Genomic DNA, 24,572 nt, shown 5'->3' with positions numbered 1-24,572 from the left:
AAAGAATCCCTTTAATTGTTCAATATAAGACAATGCCACACACACCTGCCTCCTGTAATCAGCTGTGCCCACTGTTCCTGGCAGCTGCCTCCCTGAGGTGCTCATGGATTATGGAGTTAATCCCCAAGGCCCCAGCGCTCATCAGGAAGAGACAGAGCTGGTTTAAGTTAGTCTTTCCCACTCTCTGACTTCTTGCACACCTTCATCCCGTGGTTCCTTGTTGATGATCTGTAACGTTTTATGGCAAAGAGGTAGTGTGATGCCAAATCAAACCTAGTCATTTATTGTAGGAGATGAGAGATTAAATGTGCTATCTTGAAAAGCAAAGGCTTACAGAGGCAGAAGAGAGTGAAGTCAAGGTAACTGATTTCTCTAGCGCTCTTTCATCCCCCAAAACAGATCACAAAGCACTTCACAGATGATGAGTTTTATCCAAATCTGGCTGAAGTCAACAGAAAGGCGCTCACTGACGTCAGTGGGATTGGGATCATGCCCTGTATTTGGGAGCCCTCCAATGCACAGCAGCCTCTTCTGGGGTGAAAGGCAACACTGGTTTAAGAGCACACAGCAATGCTACGCGGACATTTAGATGCTACAAAAAAGTTATCATTCATTTTGCTAGTTACTAAGAAAAGAAACCCCTGTTAATGCAATGTTAAGGCCACAGTGTTAAGGAATCAAAGTCAGACAATAAGGATGTTTAGACTGAATTAATTGCCTTATCTTTTCCCCATTTACCTTATCTTTGCCCCTTCCCCCATAGGCCCAGGCACCGTGACACATTTAATAAATGTGATCACGTATTTCTCAGATACAACATAAGACACCTCAGCAGCGGAGCGGAGGCCTATCGGCAAGACTGGCCCAGATCCTCCATCACTCCCACCAAACAAGGTACAGCTGAGTATGGCAAGCTCTTACTGTCACCTGGGGTCCAATGGAATCCACAGTGGCGTATTGTCCTTTTAACGACATCTCTCTCTGTTTTCAATCTTTTACCATTTTTTGCACAAATGGTTTTGTAGTTCAACAGAAATACAGCATTATCCAGAGAACACAGCTTCCTACCTCATGACTTCACAAACCCCACATTTGGGAATGCACAGGTGAGCTACTACAACAACCGCATGCACAACTGCAGTAATTGAGCATCCAATTGACCAGCACAGTAACGAATGGGACAATAGCACACGGCACGGTATTTCTGAAAACACAATTCTAGATCATTTGGTTCTAGGCAACAAATTCGCCCATTGCATTTATCTGCATTACAGAGCACAGACATGGAACCGCAGTTACGCCTTTCCACTACAAGTCCCCTTTTCGACACTCATTGAACTACATCTAGCATCAGTTCTACTGGCACTTCCACTGGGAAAGGATTTCCTTAAGGGGTCAAAACCTCATTTTGAGGCATCAATCAGGCATCACCCAGGTGTGATGCAGCTGGTACTTGGAACTGTTGCACAGTAAAAATGCAGTTGGCATTTGCAACCAATACAGAGTTTGAAGAGTAATTCCTATAAGATGTGAAGAACTAGCTTGATGCAAAACAGAGGATACTTACAAGGTGCTTAAAGCTTTCTCCAGCTTGTTTGCTTTTCACTCTAACAGTGCTGAGTGTTTCGCGCAGTGAACACTGTTTTCCAATTAATAAATGGGCTTTCAAAGTCGTCCGGTGATGCTTTTGCACACCATCTCCCTCATGCCTGTCTGAAGTGTGCTGTAATTTGCCAAGATATCTTCTGAGAGCAACTTCCTCAGACGCAGAGCCCATCACATGCTCCAGCTGCTATCACAAAGCAACCACCTGAACTCTCATTAACTAGAATGCTTAAAAAGGCAATACATTCACATCTTGGAGAGGACGAGGTTAGTAGCAAGGAACAACTGTCTAGAACACTCAAGTGCACTCTTTTAGGTGAAGAGTAATTTTTGTTAGCATTTTGAAAGGAAGGACGGGCAGAAGGTGCTGAAGTACTTTTTACTGGAGGGAAGGCAAGTGGAAGCTTGCAGTAGGAGGTAGCGGTTATATGGACCTTGTAAATATTGCAAGGGCTCTGCTCCTGCATAATTTAGAAGCCATCCCCCACTAACTTGCCTTCCTGCCAACCACTTATGCTCCTCCAATTCTGAAAGCTCACAAAACTTTAGACATTTCTAGATTCTTTCAACACACTCATTCCCTCAAGTCTTACTGCACCAGATGGCAGCTGAAGACTACAAACAAGATGGTGCATCGTCTGCCCCAAGCCACAGCCAAAGCTTAATGGTTCATAATGCCCAAGATGCCAGCTGGCTCCTATTTTGAAGCACAAGTGTCATGTTGGTGCCTTTCCGTTCTTGGAAAACAGTTGTTATGTTTAAGGAAGTCCTGCACGTCCTCCTAAGTATCTCAGCTGTTTCTGGTCACTTCCATCAGAAGCCTCAGAGAAATACCATCTGGTTTTGATTATTCACTGCACTTTAACTTCCCAAGCTACTCCATAGCTTCATTTTTATAGTCTTCAATTTCTGTTACAACCACTCCAATTTGCTTTTTAAAAAAGAGCCCTTGAAATGGAAACTCTTCACTGTCCTCTAAAGAGAGACTGATATAAAAGAATACTCCTCTGCTACTTCAACATCCACTTATCTTTGGGTAGTCTAAGCCAGTAGTTCTCAACCAGAGGTCTGGACCCCCTCCGGGGGCCTCGAGCAGGTTTCAGAGGAAGCCTCCAAGCAAGGCCAGCATTGGACTCGCTGGGGCCCAGGGCAGAAAGCCGAAGCCTCACCGCATGGGGCTGAAGCCCAGATCCCTAAGCCCCACCACCCAAGACTGAAGTTGAAGCCTGAGCAATGTAGCTTCGTGGGGGCCCCTGTGGCAAGGGGCCCCAGGCAACTGCCCTGCTTGCTACCCCCTAACACTGGCCCTGGCTTTTATATGCAGAAAACCAGCTATTGTGGCCTAGGTGGGCCATGGAGTTTTTATAGCATGTTAGGGAGGGCCTCAGAAAGAAAGAGGTTGAGAACCTATGGTCTAGGTGGCCCACAGTCACACAGACTCTTTGCTTCAACACGTTAAGAATTTACGTTGATCTCTTTACCTAGTTCTCCTGGCTTTTTTTACTTCCAATTTGAACCTTTACAGGCACATTTGTTTAATATGTCCATGACATTTGGACAAAAATTTCTGTATTTCTGAAAGAAGAATCTGCAGCCTTACATTCTTGAACTTTTCTGCTTTTGTCTATTTCTACAGACAGTTCCACCACTAACCTGCTGTGTGTGATCTTGGGCAAGTCAATTTACCTCTCTCTGGTTCAGCTTATCCATGTATAAAATGGGAATGCTATGTTCCTATCTCTTGGGGTGCTGTTTGTAGGTCGTAGTATGGAAGGTGCTAAGATTTTCCTCCCTACCTGTTGTTGAACTTTCTCATGTTTTTATAACCCATTTCCCACATAGTTTTCAAGGTTACCCCTTTCATATCTACCACCATCTACTTCCTTTGGTATTTCTGGGTCTAGCAGCCATCCATCCTTCCTTGACCCTCAATCTCAGCAGACTGGCTTGGAATGAAGGGTTCTTACATTTTCAAGCTACTCTATTTATCATCCTTCATATTCTCATGCACGAAATTTGCTGTATTTGCTCTGCTGTTGACATAGCAACCAAGAATTTTTTTCTGAGAGTATATTACCCCACTGTTAAAAATAAAATAAAAGATCTCTCATCTGGCCGAGACCACCTCTTGTCCAATCACAAAGAGAAGAGCTCTACCACAGTACCACCTCCTGGGGTAGGAAGCAAATGCATCTCTCAAGGACCTGCCAACACAGAAGTCTAGAAACTACTGTCTGCTTAAAATGGTGCAGTTCTTTCCCATCATGCCTGGATTCCTTACCCAACAAAGGGCAGAAAAGGAACGAGAAACAAAGAGGGAAAAGTAGCTCCCCACTGCCTTCTTCTCAAAGACAATTTAACTTCAGAATCAGTGTATTGCCATGCGTTGTAGGTTGGCTGCTTTCACTAAAATAACTGAGCATGTTGAAGCACATTCTATCTTCCCCAAGCTGCTGCCGAGGGCTCCTTTAGGCACTTAAGGAATGTCAAAAAAAACAAACACATCATTAGCCTGTCAGACCCCAAAACAACACAGGCTGGAGAGGTGTCTGGTTTCTCAAGAGGGATTCCTCAGGGACCACTTGAGCAAGGGGGAAATGGCCAATTCTGGATGCTGCTAAGCACAGCTGAAGTAGAAGAGCTTCAAGCACATGCAGGTGCCACGTGCCCATCATGTCTCACATGATGCCTGCCCAGGTTATTGGGCACATTCCAACTGGATACAAATAATCTAACCATCAATTACAAAACAGATTTAGAACTACCCAAAGAATCATAGAACCTGGGGCCAGCCTGGCAGCACAACAGAATGAGCTTCCCTGATAGACAAAATCCAAAATCTGACCTTAGCTAAGGCATGTGTCAGCACTGCATCTAGGGGCTATATTCCCAAGTTACGAATCACAGCAATTCCATCTGGAAAGGACTACATATCCTCCATCCCTTACAACGGCTTCCTTACTTGGTTGTCTCAGACTCACACTACCAACCATTCTGCAGGCATGGAGGAAACCTTTGTGCAAAGAGACTGCCCCCGTCGAACTCAAGTAGCACCCCAGCAGTGACAAGACCGGCAGATCATGAACTGTGCTGCCAGAAGTCTGCTGTCAAGAATTTGCAGGGCTGACTGAGAACACTTTCACGCTAGGGTCTTTCAGCTGCACTGTCCCTGCTGATTGCAGCTGTTGTGGTGAATATGGGAAGGGGGCTTTAAGACAGACTGCCTTGGCACAGCAAGAGCAGACTTGGAATTGCACAGGGAGGGAGGTAATGCAGTGCGAAGCACCAGCGCAATGTGCAGTCAATCTCTGTTTAGCAGGTGAACCACTGTGTGTTGGACCAGTTAATACTTGTGTGGAGCCTTCACCATAAAATCCAGGTAGACCCTGTTGCAACAGTCTATTCTGGATGGAAGGCTATATCGCTATCACTTGGTGCTCAGCTGAAGGAAGGGGGAACATCTAGTGAGCCTCAAAAGTGAAGCAGCACTGCTGGTTACTGCTACTGGAGAATCAAGGAGTAGCACTGAATCCTGTAGGACACCAAGTCCAAGCTCCACCTTGACCATCGGAGGATAGGAGTCCTCAGAGGGAGAGATCAAAACTCCTGGAAATTCCTAAAAGTGCGTCTCCTCTCTCTCAGCCTCACTTTGGTTTTACCCAGGTTGGGAAGAGTCAGCTGCTTTTTATCCCCCTATCTAGCCACTCAGGCCCTGGGACAATTGCTTAAGTGGAACTTAGACTGGAGTCTGTCCACACTTCCAGGAATGGCAGCAGGTGGGAGCACTGTGGAGGTGGCACATGCTCAGACCCTGGCAGCAAAAGGATGAAGAAGATGTCAAGATACCAGTCAAGGACCCGAGGCCACATCAGGACGACTTTAACAGGCTCAACTCTCACTACCAGGACAATGGGCTACGAACAATGTGTCCACAGGGCTAAACAAACACAGACCATCATTAAGGGTCAGGTGTTACCCCTGCATATAGCAACAGTGGTCTCTCCTGTAGAAAAGTAACTACAACAGCCAAGAAATAGGTACCACTTTCCTTGTTTCTGGTATCACCCTTGTTATTCTTCCTTTCCAATCTATTGCTAGGCAGGTTTGCCATCTTATTTTTTGTGTATGGAATCTGAAGACTGGCTGTTTCAACCTGACCCATGACATCCTGCCATAAACCAGGGGAGAGTGCACTTCACAGCCCTGGCTTCCTGCAACTCCTCCCAGGAAATAATTCTCTGCAAGCAGCACTGTGTGGAGTTGTAATTCTTAAGGATGACTAAGTGCTGAAAAGCCAGCAGCGGATTAATTACAGCCTTGTGAAGTTTAATTGCTAGCATGGATGGTTAAGTCACAGGTCACGCCTTTCACTCTCCTCCACCCCTGCCATGCATTCTCTGACATTCCTCGCGAGCCACAAGCCCAGAATGCAGAACTACAGTATAATTTCCAAGCTCAGAGCATTTCCTTCATGGGGTGGAGGTCTAACTCATCAGTGAATGATGGTTTATGGGAATCTGAGGCATGAGATCAGTAGTCGCAAGAACAGCCCTACCTTATGTAAGTAACCTGCTTTCTCCAAATTATAGAAAGCAATCAATAGGAAGAGCCAGAGTCCACCCACACCCATCCTTTGGGATTGCAGGACATGGCCCATGTGAGTGACAGCACACAACTGATCCTAACAGTTGTTTCCTGATCAAGAGTCTGGAGAAAGTGGTAAATAAAGCACACACGCTCCTTGCCACTATGTTCAAGGTAAATCACCAGAGTCAAGTTCGGTGATTAAAGATGTATGGGAGCAAGAATTGCCATGGGTTTCCCACTTTTGTAGAGAGGCCTATTCAGCACTCACTTTTGTGTTGGTATCCTGCAGCACAAAAGCTTGTAGAAAGAGGAGGAATAGAAGGTTTCTTAGGCCTTGGCTACACTTGCGAGTTGGAGCACATTAAATCAGCCCCAGGCGCCCTAACTCCTGAGGTGTCCATACTGGCAAGGCATGTAGAGCACCCAGACTCTGCAGCTGGAGCGCCCCTGGTAATCTACCTGCACGAGAAGGATAAAGCTTGCTATGCCTGGGCTGGAGTGCCACGGTGCCAGTGTGAACGCCTTGGTCTATTAACGCGCTCTGATCGGCCTCCAGGAAGTGTCCCACAATGCCTGTTCTAGCCACTCTGGTCATCACTTTGAAGTCTACTGCCCTGTCCTCAGGTAACCAACCATTAGACTCGCCCTTTAAATTATCTGGGAATTCTAAAAGTCCCCTTCCTGTTTGCTCAGCAACGCATGAAGTGCTCTCAGCGCATCTTTCCATGTGATCATGCCTCCACGTGCCAGGCGATCCCCAGTATGGAGCAATGGAGAGGTACTGATGTCATCAGTGTTTGGGGGGAGGAAGCTGTCCAGTCCCAGCTGTGCTCCAGCCATAGGAGTTATGATACCTACAGGCAGATATCAAGGCCATGATAGAAAGGGGCCATGACCGGGACACAGTGCAATGCAGAATTAAAGTGAAGGAGCTGCAGAACGCCTACCACAAAGTGCGGGAGGCAAACTGCCACTCTGGTGCTGCCCCCACGACCTTCCAATTCTACAAAGAGCTGGACGAGATACTGGTGGGCGACCCTACCTCCACTCTGAAGAGCACCATGGACACTACAGAGGCCACAGCAGCCCAGAGTGCAACAAGGCAGGAGAAAGAAAGCGAGAGTGAGGGTGCTGAGGAGGAGCAGGGCCCATAGCCAGAGGATGGCCCGGCATCCCTAGATGCATGCAGCCAGGAGCTGTTTTCAAGCCAGGAGGAAGGTAGCAAGTCGCAGCAGATGGTGCTTAGGGAAGAACAAACAGCGGAGGAGATGCCTGGTAAACAGCTTTTATTTTGAGAAGGGAGTTGTTGGGTGCAGGCTGTTGGAGCAAGCAGGTCTGAAGAAAGAAGGATTAGGGCTGCATGCATGCCTAGATGTGGAATAGGGCTTTGATGTGTTCTCTCACATCGCGGTAATCGGCCTCAGTTATCTCACTGAGGGTCTCAAGACGAAGCTGCGCAGGTTTCTTGGCAAAGCTACTGTGGTCCTTGTCCCAGTCAGGCTAACATGTCTGCGCCTCTATGCCGTGAGGGGCAGGGGGACCGTTGCTGCACACAGGCAAGCAGCATAAGGGCGAGGGCAGAAGCTGCTTTGTAGTAGAAGACCCTCCCTTGCTTCCCCAGGTCACCCTCAGCAGCGAGATATCTTCCAGGACTAACCCATTCTGTGGAAAACGTGAGGACAGTGTTGAGTATAGCAGCTCCCTGCAGCTGTTGGTTCTCCCCAAGATACAGGACCCCAGAGGACAGTACAGCCCTGGAACAATCAGTCCCCCCTGCCCCTGTGGTTACTCACCATTTCAGGCCTCTTGTGGGTTACGTGCGCTTGGGACAGGCAGTTTGTGTTGCTGTGTACAATGTGCTTGTCTGTAAGATCAGCCGAATCCTTGCTCTGCCTTGTGTGAACAATGCTGCCTCTGCTCAATGTTGCATTTTGGCTTTACAGATGCATCCTTGAGATCCCAGCCGTCCTGTTATCAACGGCCGAAAGGCTGCACAGACTCAGGAAGCGGCTGCGAAGAAGCAAGGAGGACCTTCTCCATGAAGTCATGCAGCAATCTCTTACTGAAAACCACAAACTACAGGAGTGGTGGGACACTGAAAGGAGTCTCCGCCAGGAGAATGCAGATCGCTAGCAACAAACCACGGAGCGGCTCCTAAGCATTATGGAGCGCCAAGTGGACTCGATGCAGGTGCTTGTAGCACTAAATACGGAACAGATCCGTGCCCGCCCCTCGCCCCCCTTGTCCCAAAACTCTTTCCCTTGTGACCCTATGTCACTACCAACCCACTTTCTCCAACATCCGGTTTCTTATCACCACCAGCTGCCTCCAACATCTGTAACTTCACCACCCAGCCCTGCAAACTACGACCCTTACCCACTGCACTCAACCCCCATTCACCACGCATTTTAGCCAGACTGAAGTGCAGCACTCACTGCACGGCACTCCAAACAGAAAGGGTGAATATCATACAGGACAGACGCAAATCTGAGATTGTTCCATTCCCCACCCCGCCCCCTCCCACACAGCACAGATGTGTCATGCCATGTTTGTTTCTCCAGCAGTTGTGTTTCTTTTCAATAAATGGTGGGGTTTTTTTGGTTTTGAAACATTTGTTATGGCACTAAGTAAAAGATACCGTAGCCCAGGAAAGCAACAGGCACTGTTCGTCAGTGCATCATATGTAGCAAACAAATATGCCTGCTAGCACTGGAACCACTGCACTTCACTCCTCTGCAGAGCACCAAACATTACCGGTGGCTTTCCGCATCGAACTGCTCCCTCAAGGCATCCCTAATCCCTACGGCCCTGCACTGGGTCCCTCTAATAGCCCTGTTCTCTGGCTGTTCAGATTCAGCCTCCAGGCATTAAACTTCAGCAGTCCATGCCTGAGTGAAGCTTTCGCCCTTCCCTTCACAAATATTATATAGGGTATAGCACATGGCTATAACCGTGGGGATGTTGTCATCGGTCAGGTCCAGCTTCCCATACAGACAGTGCCAGTGGGCCTTTAAACAGCCACAAGCACTCAACAGCCATTCTGCACCGACTCAGCCTGTTGCTGAACCGTTCCCTGCTGCTGTCAAGGCTCCCTCCATGGAATTAAAGGGTAGGCAGAGTCTCCAAGGATCACGATGGGCATTTCAACTTCCCTGACAGCAACCTTCTTGTCTGGGAAGAAAGTCCTGCTTGCAGTTTCCTGAACAGGCCTGTGTTCTGAAAGATGTGTGCATCATGCACCTTTCCAGACCAGACTGCATTAATGTATGTGAAATGCCCACATTGATCCACAAGCACCTGGAGAACCATCAAGAAATACCCCTTCCAATTTATGTACTCAGAGGCTAGGTGGTCTGGTGCCAGAATTGGAATATGCGTGACATCTATCGCCCCCTCCACAGTTAGGGAAACCCCTTTGTGCAAAGCCATCCACAATGTCACACACGTTGCCCAGAGTCACAGTTCTTCTGAGCAGGATGCGATTAACAGCCCTGCAAACTTGCATCGACATGATTCCAATAGTAGCCTTGCCCACTTCGAACTGATTAGCGACTGATCGGTAGCTGTCTGGAGTTGCCAGCTTCCAGATTGCAAGCACCAGGCGCTTCTCCACTGGCAGGGCAGCTCTCAAGCCTCACGTCTTTGCGTCGCAGGATGGGAGCAAGCTCAGCACACAGTCCCATAAAATGGTTCTCCTCATCCGAAAGTTCTGCAGCCACTGATCGTCATCCAAGACTTGCAGGATTCAAAGGGTGGGTATATCGTGGATTTACACAGTGGCATTACGGTATTTTGTGTTTTACTATGTAGCCCTTTCCCAATGGCTCTTAACACTCTGTTACCTTTTTCTGGACTGCTACTGCTCATTGAGGCAATGTTTTCCGAGAATTATCCACAATGACTCCAAGATCTCTCTCGGGTGTTTACAGCTAATCTAGGCCCTATCATTGTGTGTCTATCTTTGAGATTATGCTGTCCAATGGGCATTACTTTGCATTTATTAATTCAGCCACATAGCAACCTGGTAGCTACACTGCTGGCAGCATGTAATCCTCTCTCCCAAGCTGAAGTGTAGCAGGAGGCACAGCTGGCCAAAGACAGCCAGAAGCAGCTTAGCAAAGCTGGTGAGGAGGCAGACAACTAAATCATTTTCTTCTCATGGTTTTCACAAGGAAACTAATGCTGGCGGCTCGGTTCTCTTTTTTCAGACTTAGGTCAGTCACGCTGGTTAGACAATATATCCAGGCTGTTAAGTGTAGGTCACAAGATTATTTAGTGGACAATTAAAATTCATTTGCCTGGATCAAGATTTTGGTTGTCTTCAACTCCAGACAACAAGGTTTTTCTTAGCCTGCTGCATAGCCTCTGCAGTGCTATAGAAATGCTGCTGCACCTTAACTATGGTACAGTTAGCAGCTGTCCCATAAGCTTTGATTTCTAGAGCCTACTGTTTCTGAAGTTCAGGATCAACCTTTAGCGACTAGCCAGACTCACAAGTACTATGGCAGTACACACACTAGTCCCTGTTTCAAGGGGCTGGGGGAGTTCAGAGACACTACTGGAAAATGCACATCTAGAATGAAAGCGAGGTACCAGTTTCCTGGAGTTGTAGGCCACTCCTGTTTTTAAAAGAATATTTGTCTGGTAAAGGAGTGAGCTAATAGTGAAACTCCTAAGTACATCAAAGTTTAATTGCAGAGCTAATATCTCTATCAGCTGAACAATTAAAACTGAATTTGAGATTCAAACATCCACTACAGAGAAGGGACTGTTCTAATTTGCCTTGCAAAGTTACATTTGGATCCTGACAACACAGCAAGTAGTCCGACAGACATACACAAGGGTCTTGCAATCTATTGGGTAGTAATTGCTACAGAATGCAAACTTGACTCTTTTTACAACAAATTGTGCCTTCAAAAGCATGCGACCCCCACTGACGTAGCCCTGAGCATCATCTGTGGGCAGAGTTAGGCCCATTGACATAAAACTGATTTCTGACAGGCAGCAGCTGGTGTCACGCTTAAACCTTTCTTCTCTCGTACAGCTGCTCTGAAGTTTGAAGGACTCCGCACACAAGTGGAAAGACTCTTTGGCCTTTATGGCACCCGCCAGAGGTCAGGAGATTATGAGAGTTTCCAGTACTCCCTGGAGGAGAAGGTGGTTTGCCAACTCCAGAGGACACAGGCTGAAGATTTGGTATGAAACAATGTGATTTCTGGCACCGTTCGAGCTCCTCATTGTGCTGCTTGACAAGACATCAACATTTAAAAGGGAGGAACTATAGGGCTGAAAGTGAATAGAGGCTGTTTTTACCTCACTGTTAGGGCTCTCCAGAGAGAACATGGCGAATATCATTATAAACCAGGGTGTGGATGTAAGGATGCAGCCCTGATGGCACAATAATGCCATCTTGTATGGCAGAGATGCCATGCACATTCATAGATTATTAGGGATGGAAGGGACCTCAAGAGATCATCTAGTCCAACTCCCTGCTCCAAGCAGAACCAATCCCCAAATCCCTAAATGGCCCCCTCAAGGATTGAACTCACAACCCTGGGTTTAGCAGGCCCGTGCTTAAACCACTGAGCTATCCCTCCCCCCTGGTCTGACACGTCTCGTCACCGCGTCACAATATGCATCATCTTGTTGCTCACTCAGTATATCAAGTGGCAGAGAACTGGAATGTAATAGCAGCTCATTCATTATTCACCAGGCTCTATACAGTCACCTCTTGGCTTGTCAGCTCACTTGCCTTCTGCAAGGCCCTGCGACCCTTTCAGGTACATGAACAGTCTGATACACAAGTTTGCCTCTTCTCCCTACTCCATCCCAAGAGTCGCTCTCAGCAACAGTGCAGAATGACACCCGGTCAGTCCTTGCACATACACACTTCCGCAGCAGAACTGAAACAGACCAAGGACATAAAATATGTCACACTGCTCCTGTCAGCATCATTGCGCAAGTGTTCATGTGCCAGAAGCAGCCGTTCAAATGCAGCTCTCCAGCAGGGGGATTTCTACACTGCCAGATGGTGAGGAAGAACGTGAAATTCCCTTGATCGCACACTAAATTCAAAGCCCCTGCCTCCTCTGTTGGGACCCGCAAATACTTATTGGTGGCAAAACCAACTAAAGAGTCAGCAGATTTTGCCATCAAGAAAAGCCTGTAATTGATCGACTTTGTCTTTACACCTTGCAGCTACAAGTAAAGCACAGCAGCAGGCCACCATTAATGTGAGCCCCATTTGGCCTTTGGGCCTTCACTCATGGGTGCCAAAAATAATTCCATGCTTAAGGCATGGCAGGAGGAGACAAAGATATAACCATGGAAGAGGCTAAATTGTGTTCAGATTCTGATAATCCTCTGTTTCGAATGGCCTTCCCCTTGCGTGTCAGTCCCTAAGGCAGGGGTGGGCAAACTTTTTGGGCCGAGGGCCACATCTGGGTGGGGAAATTGTATGCAGGGCAGGGAGTTGGGGTGCATGAGGGGTGCGGGCTGTGGGAGGGGGTGTGGTGTGTAGGAATGGGCTCAGGGCAAGGGATTGGGGCAAAGGAGGGGTGCAGGGTGTATGGAGGGGCTCAGGGAAGGGGGTTGGGGTGCAGGAGGGGTGCAGACTGTGTGAGGGAGCTCAAGGCAGGAGGATGGCATGCAGGAGGGGTGTGGGGTGTAGCAGGAGGCTCAGGGCCAGGAGTAGGGGTGCAGGGTGCGGCAGGGGGCTGGGGTGCAGGAGGGGTGCGAGGTACAGCCAGGGGGCTTAGGACAGGGAGTTGGGGGGCAGGATGCAGGAGGGGTTCGGGCTCCAGCCCAGTGCCACTTACCTAACACAGTTCCAGGGTGGCAGCGGAGTGCACCAGGGCCAAGGCAGGCTCCCTGCCTGCCCGGGCCCCAGGCCACGCTGCTCCGGGAAGTGGCCGGAACCACAGCCTGGGGGCGAGGGGGAGGTGGGTGGGAGTGGGGTAGACGGGACAGGGCTCCACGCGCTGTTCTTGCCATGCCTCCAGGTACCTTCCCCGAAGTTCCCTGTTCCCAGCCAACGGGAGCTGCGGAGGGCGGTGCCTGGAGGCAAGGGCAACACACAAAGCCCTGTGCCTCCCCCACCCCCAGGCCACAGAGACGTGGTGCCGGCCATTTCTGAGAGTGGCGCAGGGGCCTGCGGCGCCATAGGGGGCAATCCTGCGGGCTGGATAGTATGCCCTAAAGATATGTCTACACAGCAACTTAATCCCCATGGCTGGCCCGTGCCAACCAACTCAGGCCTGCAAAGCTCGGGCTGCAGGGCTGTTCCATTGCTGAGGAAATGTCTGGGCTCAGGCTGGTACCCAGGCTCTAGGATCCTGTGAAGTGGGAGGGTCCCAGAGCTCCTGCTGGAGCCTGGAAGTCTATATGGCCATAAAACAGAGTCGCACTGGAGCCAGCTTGCACTGGCCAGCCATGGGTTTTCCTTTGGTGTGTGGACATACCCCAAGAATTATTCCCAAACAGAAGGGCTGTTTGCATTTCCTAAAATGTCTGAAATGGAAAACTTCTTACTGATCATTTCCTTTTTGCTAGTGCTGTGTGTGGTTTTTCACTGTATTCCCTCAACATCAGATAATCTTCACTGAGAGAGTAAATTCACAGTTAAGATATCTGGGTACTGGAAGCCACAGAAAGATCCTAATTAGCAAATCATGGAAAGCAGCACTAAGACAACACACAGTCAGAGACAGCTGTCTGAAAAATAAACAAATTACTTGTGTTTGGTGCCATCCTCTTCCTCGTCTTCTCTAAACTGCTTATTCTCAGGTTCACCAGTATCCTTATTCTGAAAAACAAAAAAAGTTTCTGTCAAGCTTCTACTTTCCAGAATTATGCCCAGTAACAAGAGAATGGAGTAGCACCAGAGCCACATTGAAAAGAGGACACAGGACCGATATGAACACCAGTGTTCTGTACAATTTAAATCTGACTTGCTTTTAGGCAAAGACTGAAAATTGCAGCTTTGTGTCTAGCTTGCACCAAAGACAAGGAAAATTAAATTATCTTCTCCTTAGAGGCAGCCATGACACTCAGAACTAATATTCTCCTTATTTCTGGATGTCTAAGCCAATTTGGTGAGCAAACAAGCGGACATGGTAAATTCTAAGCTAAGAGACCCGGTCTGCAGTATAATTACAACCTTGTTTTAAACGACAGAGTAATGTTGAGAGTAGGGCATTGCAGGGCAAAGGACAATGCAGTAGACTGGTAACAGCCGTGTACAGCTTCACATGTCACAAGGTTGGGGAGGAGAGCTGAGTTTGGATCCTGAGTTCCCTGGCTAGGAGGGAAGGCTGAATTCTATTCTGGCCAATAACTGAAGCGATAGTGACTGGATCTGAAGGGAAACTCATGTTGATAAGAAGAGTCCTATTACGTCCATCTCCCTGTGAGTGCAGGATTATTCCCTAGCAGACAACTAGATTACGTTTACACTAGCCTGCTTTCTGAAACATATCCCACATTTGCTAGCAATGGGTCAGCTACAGAGTGACTGCAACAATGGGAGCGCGTTGCTTTTAGACAGGGATCCAGGCAGCTGGTGACTTCTTTATCATATAAAATAACTACGTAGAAAGTTTTAACAGGTTTACAAATCATTACTACATAAATTAATGATTACAACACTGAGCTTATGTTTTTTTAGAGAAATATTACGCAGAAATAGAATAATCAAATCTCTATTTAGTAGGGTGTTACCATATTAGAGTGAGTCACTTTCCACTAGCCACGCTGTATTTGCTGGTGATTGTAGCGAGTGCAACTCCTGACTCTACTCATATTTATCAAACCAGCCAAGTTCATCAACCTTAATATTAAAAAAATCAGATATGTATGCTAGGATTTATATGCAATGGAATGTACTTTGAATAATCAATATATGGTAACCAAACATCTAAGTATTTATTGGCTCTCTGTTTTGCTGAGTATGGAATTGATGCATTATTCTTTCCAAGATAATGCCCCATATTTTTTGGAGCCATTCCTCTAATGTGGGGCTTCCTCCCCCACGATGAGGCACTATTGGAACTATTAGCAGATGTGAAATTAATTCTTTGAAACTGACCAATTCCACCAGCAGGATTATCAAAGGATCATTTGGTAATCCTCCTGGTGTTTTTTGGTAATCATTTGGTAATAGTGATGTTATCTAATTAAAATATGACCATGCAAATCACTGCTGCTACCACTGTTATATAACTGCAACGAATCTTATACAAAGTGTGACACGTGGCCAGAAAGGGTTAAGCATCCTGCAGGATAATTGACCGAGGTGCAAACTTTAGAGACATGTTAGAAAGGTATATAAATGGTAATAAGGGCCATTTCATGTTATATAGGCTAGAACTCTGAAATGCAAACCTATATTGTTAGAAATTAAAAGTGATACTAATTGTGTTTACTTATATCTCGTTTAATGATTAGCCATGTAAACAGACAGTTCCTGTCTGTCATTATAGCTATTAATTCAGAGATCAAAAGGGAATATTAACATTTAGATGAATCTTGGGTGTAATAATGTCACTGTCTATATGTCACTTTAAAGTTTCTGATAGACTGTCTAATGGATAAATTGCCATATGTAAATCCGTGTAGCTAATTACCAGTGATACTTAGGAAACACGTCCACTTCAAAGTATCTTTGATTGCCTATTGTTCACCTAAGGACGTCGAACTATATAAAGATGTCTTGGGTCCCAATCCTATTTATCTCAGACCTGCCTGATGCTTCATGCAGGGGAAGCTTAAGTCATAAGGCTGAGATCCCAGACCTGACTGGACCACCCTGAATATAAACATTTGGACTACAACCTATGAACTATTTCTGAAAGAACTCTTTGCAACTACAAAGCTCACCATCTCTGCTATGAATTCAGGCTCAAGAATTGAACTCATGCCTGCATGTATATTGATCTTTTAACCAATACTCTCTCTCTTCTTTTTTAATAAATTTTAGTTTGGTTAAGAAGAATTGGCTATAAGCGTGTCTTTGGGTAAGATCTCGAATTTTCATTAACCTGGGAGGCAATGTGTCCAATCTTTTGGGATTGGTAGAAGTTTCTTATATGATGAATAAGATTTTCAGTAATCCTCATCATATTTGACTTGGGTGTCTAGGTGGAAGCCTAAGGCTGGGTTACTTTAAGGAACTATGTTGTTGGCTTCTGGGTAATCAGTGAGGTATTACAGAAGCTGTTTTGTGCTGGCTTGGTAAATCTAAGTATTGGAATATCCACCAGCTTTGGGGATGTCTGCCCCATTCTTTGCAGTTCACCTTAATTGAGTGACCTCAGTTGGCTCCCCTGGGACTCTGGTCACAGTAATAATTATCCAACTTTATAATATTTCATTATGAACCATATCCCAAAATTCTCTAATAACTGGACAGGTGTACCATACCTCTTTCAACACAATTTCACCAACTTTTATCCCCATTCACTCTCTATATCTATTTTAAAACCTGACTGGTGTGAGGTACCATTGAAATAGATATTAAGGAATTTTCTTTTATTTAGGTACAGACTGAGGTTGCTGACTTTTTTCCCAGATCAAAGCCAGTTCCTCTGGCATAATTTGTCTATCCAATTCTTTTTTTCTTTATTAATATGTAGACTTTTTTTTGTTAGGAAAGTCATCAGCAAAGATTGACATTAATTTGTTATATATTTTTTTTCTAATCAACAAGAAGCCATCACTTCTACTAAAGTTGGATTTCTATGGAAAAGTTTTCTAGGAAACTGGGAAACATAATGCCTAACTTGAAAGTACTGGTACTACAGGAGAGTGGGCCAGTTAATGCAGGTTTTGGTTTCTAAATGAGTTAGAAAAGTTTCTTTGGTGAACAGTTGGCCAAACATGTATTTCATGGCTCTCCAAAACTTCAAAACTCTGCTGTATGATTTGGATTAAAATTTGGATTATTTGCACTGGGTGTAATTAGCAAAGAAAATGAATGTATTATCTCTGGTTCTGTCCCAAAACCATACAGTAGCCTTTGCTAAAGGATTTATATAAATTGCACGAAAACATGTACATAGGTGAATTTGGTTTGTTTTTATCCGTGCTATCCTAGCAATATTTAGATTGCCACAATTTTCCTGTTCAATAAAGACCCAGTGTTTGCTCGAGCTGGCTGGCTTGATAGTATCATGTAACATTTAGAACTAGTTCATCCTGTTTAATGGAACTGTAGAGTATCTGCACTCTCTCTCTTTTCTTATTCTATATGAACTCTAACATTCTTTGTATTCTTGCTAGAGCTTCCCCAGAAGATTTTGAAACAAGAAGGATATCTTTGGCAAAATATTCAATTTAACAGTAAATATTCTTCCTCACCAAGAAACTGTGCATTTCCCTCAGCATGCAAACTTTGTTCATTTGCTGAAGTAGAGGTTTGACATCTTCTTCTGCTATCCCTCGATGCGAGGATGACATCTGCCAAGGGGCGTCATTGGTGAGTATTTAAGTGTCAGAGGAACCCAATTTGTGCCCTGCAGATTTTCCCACAGAAATAGAATCTTGGAGGAGACGTATTTGTTGGCTGAACTGTTGTGCCCTTTCTTTCCTCCTTTGTCGCTTCTGTCTCATGGGCACGTCTGTTCTCCTCAAAGTGGGCTGTGGCTTGGTGTATGGTGTGATGCCACTGTGTTCTATTTCACACCAAGTCCTCCCAGTGTGTTGAGCTGATGTCTCCCTTTTTAAGATGTACTTTCAGTATGTCTTTGAAGTGCTTCAGATGCCCTCCGCAAGCCCTCCTTCCCTGATTTAACTGAAAGAAGAGTACCCGCTTCTTGAGGAGAATGTCAGGCATACGTACACAGTGGCCAGGCCAGCGGAGTTGGTATTTAATGACCTGCGCTTCTACACTGCTGATGTTGGCTGCAGAGAGAATGCTGCTGTTACTGTGTCAGTCTTCCCAGCTGGTCCTGAGAATCCTACTGAGGCAGCATTCCTGGAACCCCTGCAGCGGTTTGAGATGTCATCTGTAGGTTACCCAGGTCTCACATCTATAGAGAAGGGTGGGAATGACAACTGCCTTGTAAACCAAGATCTTAGTATCTGTTTGTAGATCCCTATCATTGAATACTTGTTTGAGTAGTCTTCCAAAGGATGCGCTGGCACAGCTGAACCTGTATTCAATTTCTGTGTCAACGCTGGCTGGTTAGGAAAGGTGGCTGCCAAGGTATGGAAAATGGCTGTGACCCAGGCTGTGATAGGCATCTGCAAAAAGATTTAGGGTGCTTTGCAGGTCGGCCTGTGTGTGTGCAAGAATGACACAAGAATCTGCATACTGAAGGTCAGTGATGCCAATTCTCGTGATCTTAGATTTTGTTTGGAGACGTTCAAGATTGAGGAGTTGGCCATCCATATGATCCTGATTCCCAATTCCATCAGGAAGGTGGTCGCAAATGAGAATCAGGATCATGGCAAATAAAATGGAGAAGAGTGTTGGAGCAATGACACAGCCCTGCTTGACACCGGTGCAAATGATGAATGGTTCAGTTTCTGAGCCGTTGCACAGAATGGTGGCAGTCATCCCATCATGGAGTAGTCTGATGATGGAAATGAATTTCTGTGGACAGCCAAATCTACACAGCACCTTCCATACGGCATCACCGTTAACAGAGTCAAAGGCCTTGGTTAGGTTAATGAATGGCACGACAGTTCCGAGTGTTGCTCTCTGCACTTTTCCTGAATCAGTCATGCCACGAAGATCATGTTGGTTGTGCCTTGGGATGACCTGAAGTCTCGCTGTTATTCATGGAGGAGTTCCTCAGCAAGGGCGGGAGGCAGTTTAGTAGGATCCGGGCAAGAATCTTTCCTGTGATGAAGAGGAGAGCAATACCTCTGTAGTTCCAGCACAAAATTGACATCTTACAGCTGTTTCAGGTTGTTTGAGATTTAATTCCAAAGTATCTTATGAAAATTGTTGCCCATTTGCACCCAAATGTTTTCCGGACAACTTCTCTGTATCTGGAAAATTACACATAGTGATGTCTGACCCAACTCACAGCAGCTTTACATGATAGTTCTTAAGGCATATCTACCCTACAGCTCCTACAGTGGCACAACTAGAGTACTGCAGCTGTGCTGCTGTAGTGCAATTGTTCCTTACATCGACGGACAGGTTTTTCTGTCATTGTAATTAATCCACCTCTTTCAGAGGCGGTAGCTAAACTGACAGAAGAATTCATCCATCAGCTAAGCTGCGTCTACAGTGCAGGTTAGGTCAACCTAACTACCTCATGCAAGGCATGAAATTTTTCACAGCCCTGAGCGATGCAGTTAGATTGACCTAAGTTTTAGGTGTAGACCCGGCCTCAGAACATTTGTGGCCACTGGCATCTGATCTTCACTATTGCTACCACTGCAAATACCTAGCTATACCTCCTTCTACTATGGTCAATGAGTAGATAAAATGTGCTGAGACAGTACGACAATGGGTGCAATAGAATCTCTCTCCCTGATGTCTTCCCTGACAGGAGGGAGAGCAAACGAAGCATTGTTCCTTTTTTGGGTGAGAGTGAGTAGAGTAAAGGAGATAATGGGGATTGTGGCAAGTAGGGAGCATAAGAACAGCCATACTGGGTCAGTTCAATGGTCCATCTAGACCAGTATCTTGTCCTCTCACAGTGGCCAGTTCCAGACGCTTCAGAAGGAATGAACAGAACAGGGCAATTTCAAGTGATCCATCCCATCATCCAGGCCCAGCTTCTGGCAGCTGCAGCTTTAGTGACACCCAGAGCATGGGGTTACATATTTGACTATCTTGGCTAATAGTCATTGATGTACCTATCCTCCATGAACTTACCTAATTCTTTTTTGAACCCAGTTACATTTTTGGCTTTCACAACATCCTCTGGCAACAAGATCCACAAGCTGATGTGTGTTATGGGAAGAAATACTTCCTTTTGTTTGTTTTAAACCTACTGCCTATTAATTTCATTGAGTGACCCCTGATTCTTATGTTATGTGAAAGGATAAATAACACTTCCTTATGCACTTTCTCCACACCACTCATGATTTTATAGATCTCTATCATATTCTTCTCCCGCTCAGTTGTCTCTTTTCTAAGCTCAACAGTGCCTGTCTTCTTAATTTTAACTTGTTTGGAACCTTTTCCATGTGCCTAATCATTACTGTTGCCCTTCTTTGCGCCTTTTCCAATTCAAACATATATGTTTTAGATGGGCCGACCAGAAATGCATGCAGTATTCATGTGGCATTATGATAATTCTGTTTTTATTATATATCCCTTTCCTAATGGTTCCTAACATTCCGTTAACCATTTTTGACAGCCGCTGCACATTGAGGGGATGTTTTCAGAGAATTATCCACGACTCTAAGATCTCTTTCTTGAGTGATAACAACTCATTTAAACCCATCATTTTGAACATATAGATGGAATTATTTTTTCCAATGTGCATTACTTTGCATTTATCAATACTGAACTTCATCTACCATTTTGTCACCCAGTTTTGTGAGATCCCTTTGTAACTCTTCACAGTCAGCTTTGGACTTAACTATGAGGAGTAACTTTGTATCATCTGCAAGTTTTAACACATTACTGTTTACTCCCTTTTCCAGATCATGTATGAATATGCTGAAGTCCCAATAGATCCCTGGGGGACTCTTCTATTTATCTCTTTCCATTGTGAAAACTAACCATTTATTCCTACCCTGTGCATCCTATCTTTTACCCAGTCACTGATGCATGAGAGCACCTTCCCTCTTAGCCCAAGACTGTTTAGTTTGCTTAAGAGTTTTTGGTAAGGGATCTTGTCAAAAGCTTTCTGAAAGTCCAAATACATATATTAACCTGATCACCCTTTTCCACATGCTTGTTGACTCCCTCAAAGAATCCTAATAGATTGGAGAGGCATGATTTCTCTTTACAAAAGCCATGTTGACTCTTCCCGAACATACCATGTTCATCTACATATCTGATAATTTTGTTCATTACTATATTTTCAGCCAATCTGCCTAATACTGAAGTTAAGCTTACCAGCCTGTAAATCCCAGAATCACCTCTGAAGACTTTTTTTAAAATAGGCATTACATTAGCTACCCTCCAGTCATCTGGCACAAAGCCTGATTTAAGTGATAGACTGCATACCATAGTTAGTAGTTTTGTCATTTCATATCCGAGTTTCTTCAAAATTAGCAGGTGAATACCAACTGGTCCTGGTGACTTAGTACCCAGTTGTTCCAAAATCTCCTCTATTGACACTCAATCTGGGATAGTCATGTCACCTACAAAGAATGGCTCAGATGTGAGGATCGCCCTCATGTCCTCTGGTGAAAAACGATGCAAAGAATTCATTTAGTTTTTCCACAACGGCCTTGTCTTCCCTGAGTGCTCCTTAAGCACCTCCATTGTCCAGCGGCCCCACTGAATGTTTGGCAGGCTTCCTGCTTCTGATGGACTTAAATAATGTTTTGCTGTTAGTTGTGTGTCCTTAGCTAGTTGCTCTTCAAATTCATTCTTGGCCTGCCTTATTATACTTTTACACTTGACTTACCAGAGTTTATGCTTCTTTCTATTTTCCTCAGTAGAATTTGACTTCAATTTTTAAAAAAATGCCTTTTTGCCTCTCAACTGCCTCTTTTACTCTGCTGTTTAGCCAGTGGGGGGGGGAGGTTGTTTTTTTGGTCCTCATACTTACTAGGGTGCAGAAGTATACATTTAGTTTGATCTCTATTACGGTGTTTTTCAGTAGTCTCCAGGCATTTTACCCTGGTGACAGTTCCTTTTAATTTCCATTTAACTAGTTTCCTCATTTTTATGTAGTTCCCCTTTTAAAGTTAAATGCTCTTGTGATGGGTCTCTAGCATTTCCCCCTCTAAGAGGATCTTAATTTTAATTACATTATGACTCTTATAACCAATCGGTTCAGCTATATTCACCTCTTGGACCAGATCCTACATTCGACTTAGGACTAAATCAAGAATTGCTTCTCTCATTGTGAGTTCCAGGACTGGCTGCTCCAAGGAGCAGCCATCAATAGTGTCTAGAAATTCTATCACTGCATCACTTTCCGAGATGACACATACCCAGTCAACATGAAGAAAGTTGAAATCCCCCATTATTAATGCATTTTCTGCCTTTATAGCCTCTCTAACCTCCTGGGGCATTTCACAATCACTGTCACCATTCTGGTCAGGTAGTTGGTAGTATATTACTATTGCTAAACTCTTTTTATTCAAGCATGGGATTTCTCTCCACAGAGATTCCATGGTAGTTTGATTCATTTAAGATTTTTACTTTATTTGACTTTCTGCTCTCTTTCACATATAGGGCCATTCCTCCACCAGCACAACCTTCTGTCATTCCTATATACTTTGTACCCTAGTATCACCATGTCCCATGGATTATGCTCATTCCACCAACTTTCCCTGATGCCTCTTATATCAATATCCTCATTTAATGTCAGGCACTCTAGTCCACCCATCTTAGTACTTAGATTTCAAGCATTTGTATGCAAGCACTTGTACAGTTTCTCAGTATTCAGATGCTTGCCTTCATATGTTATATTTCAGTGAGATTCTTTTACATTTGAGTGCTCCTCACTACCTCCTACCTCTACTTTACCAACTTCTTTCCTATCTTTACTAGGATATAGAGAGTTTCCCTTTTACTAAATTCAGCCCAATGTTTTCACAAAACTGTGTGCTCCTCCACACTGGTCAGCTTTCCCCCAGCGCTTAGTTCAAAAAATCCTCTACAACCTTTTTAATTTTAAATTCCAGAAATCTGGCTCCATTTTGGTTTATGTGGAGCCCATCCTTAATGTATAGGCTCCTCCTTTCCCAAAAGGTTCCTCAGCTATTAATAAATGTAAAACACTCCTCCCTACACCATCATCTCATCCACACATTGAGATCCTGCGGTTTTGCCCGTCTTCCTGACTCTGCGCATGGACCAGGAAACATTTCAGAAAATGCTACCATAGGGTTATGGGTTACAGAAGAGGCGATAAGCCTCAGAACCTGCACATAAGCTGCTACAAGTTGCCCATCACTAGCATAAATACCTGTAAACTGCACTCCCTTCCTTCTGATTATCTGCTGCTAATACAGCTGTACCAGACAGAACAAAAACAGAGTAGATCTGAAACCGATGTCCTAAAATTTAGGTCTCTCTCTCTCTCAAGAGAAATTAATTCTGGTTCCTTCTTTGCAACAATGGCTGTTAAACAAGATTTCAGGTTTCATTAGAAAGGATCATTCAAACCATGTGCTAATGTTCCCAGTTCCCAAAGTCAGCCTGCAAAGCCAGGAAATGCTGAGCAGCACAGCTTCTCTGAAACCAAACTAGGTAAGAAATAATCATGGCTTTACAGTTAAGTGTTCTTTTGTCACTGAGTCTTTTACAGAAGGCCCTTTGTTCAGTCTGTCTTCTCATAGCACCATGGTTGCTTAATCAATAGATCAATATGTGGATCATACTTCCTTTTGAGACTGCAAGGAGAAATCCTGTAGTTCCCTCAATTCCATTTCCAGTCACCCTACAAATTATAAAGTAGGGCTCTCAGTGTTGGTCTTGAACTGTTTAGCAATACACGCTACCTGAGCAAAGTCAAGTTACCAGTTAGTAGTGGGTTACGGAGGTGCACTAGGAGAGGGTTACGTGTTTCTAAAAAATATAAACTCTGTCTTCCAATGTGTACCTGAGTCATAGTGCTCCTAGTTCATTTCATACTGGAGCATGTCACAAGCTGGGCAGCAAGAGGACTGCCTATTGAGTAATGCCTAGGAAGCTAAGCTTTGAAGACACATCGTATTTGTTTCTCCACCCACCTCCCACCCCAACAGGACTGGAGCTTCATGACTCTGTTGCATAGGAAAACAAATTATTGGATCAATGCAACAGAAAAGGACTCTGAAAATGCCTGTAGCCCCACAGAATTATTGTGCACAAAGACAACAGCACAGAGGGGAAGGGTAAGCAATCACAGCACAGCGTCAATAACCACCATCTTTGCCTGCGGACAGCAAACTCTTGACACACCATGGCTCTTTACACAGACTCCCTCCAACAGAAAGTCACTTCAGACACACAGTACAAGCTGGGACCTACCTATACAACAGCTTAGGTCAGAAGTTGAAACACCAGCAGATTCTTACAGGAATTTTAAGAGTCTGTCACATTTCTGAAGGTGTCAGCTGCTGTCCTTTCAAACTAAAGTAATGTTTGTTTCTGAATCATAGAATATCAGGGTTGGAAGGGACCTCAGGCGGTCATCTAGTCCAACCCCCTGCTCAAAGCAGGACCAATCCCCAACTAAATCATCCCAGCCAGACCTTTGTCAAGCCTGACCTTAAAAACCTCTAAGGAAGGAGATGCCACCACCTCCCTA

At 45.1% G+C, this 24,572-nt stretch overlaps 1 protein-coding gene across 7 annotated transcripts in view; it reads right to left on the bottom strand.

Annotated features, from left to right (window-relative positions):
* Positions 1-24,572, bottom strand: part of CCDC12 (coiled-coil domain containing 12) — a 63,326-nt gene that overhangs the window by 18,084 nt on the left and 20,670 nt on the right. For all 7 annotated transcript variants that reach the window (XM_075062150.1, XM_075062151.1, XM_075062152.1 and 4 more), the window contains one exon: positions 13,926-13,996. In XM_075062150.1, the coding sequence (XP_074918251.1) occupies positions 13,926-13,996 (71 nt within the window). The remainder of the gene's footprint in view (positions 1-13,925; positions 13,997-24,572) is intronic.

The sequence above is a fragment of the Chelonoidis abingdonii genome, chromosome 2 (genome assembly GCF_003597395.2).
Source record: "Chelonoidis abingdonii isolate Lonesome George chromosome 2, CheloAbing_2.0, whole genome shotgun sequence".
NCBI classification, from domain to species: domain Eukaryota; kingdom Metazoa; phylum Chordata; order Testudines; family Testudinidae; genus Chelonoidis; species Chelonoidis abingdonii.
This window is presented reverse-complemented; position numbering and strand designations above follow the sequence as displayed.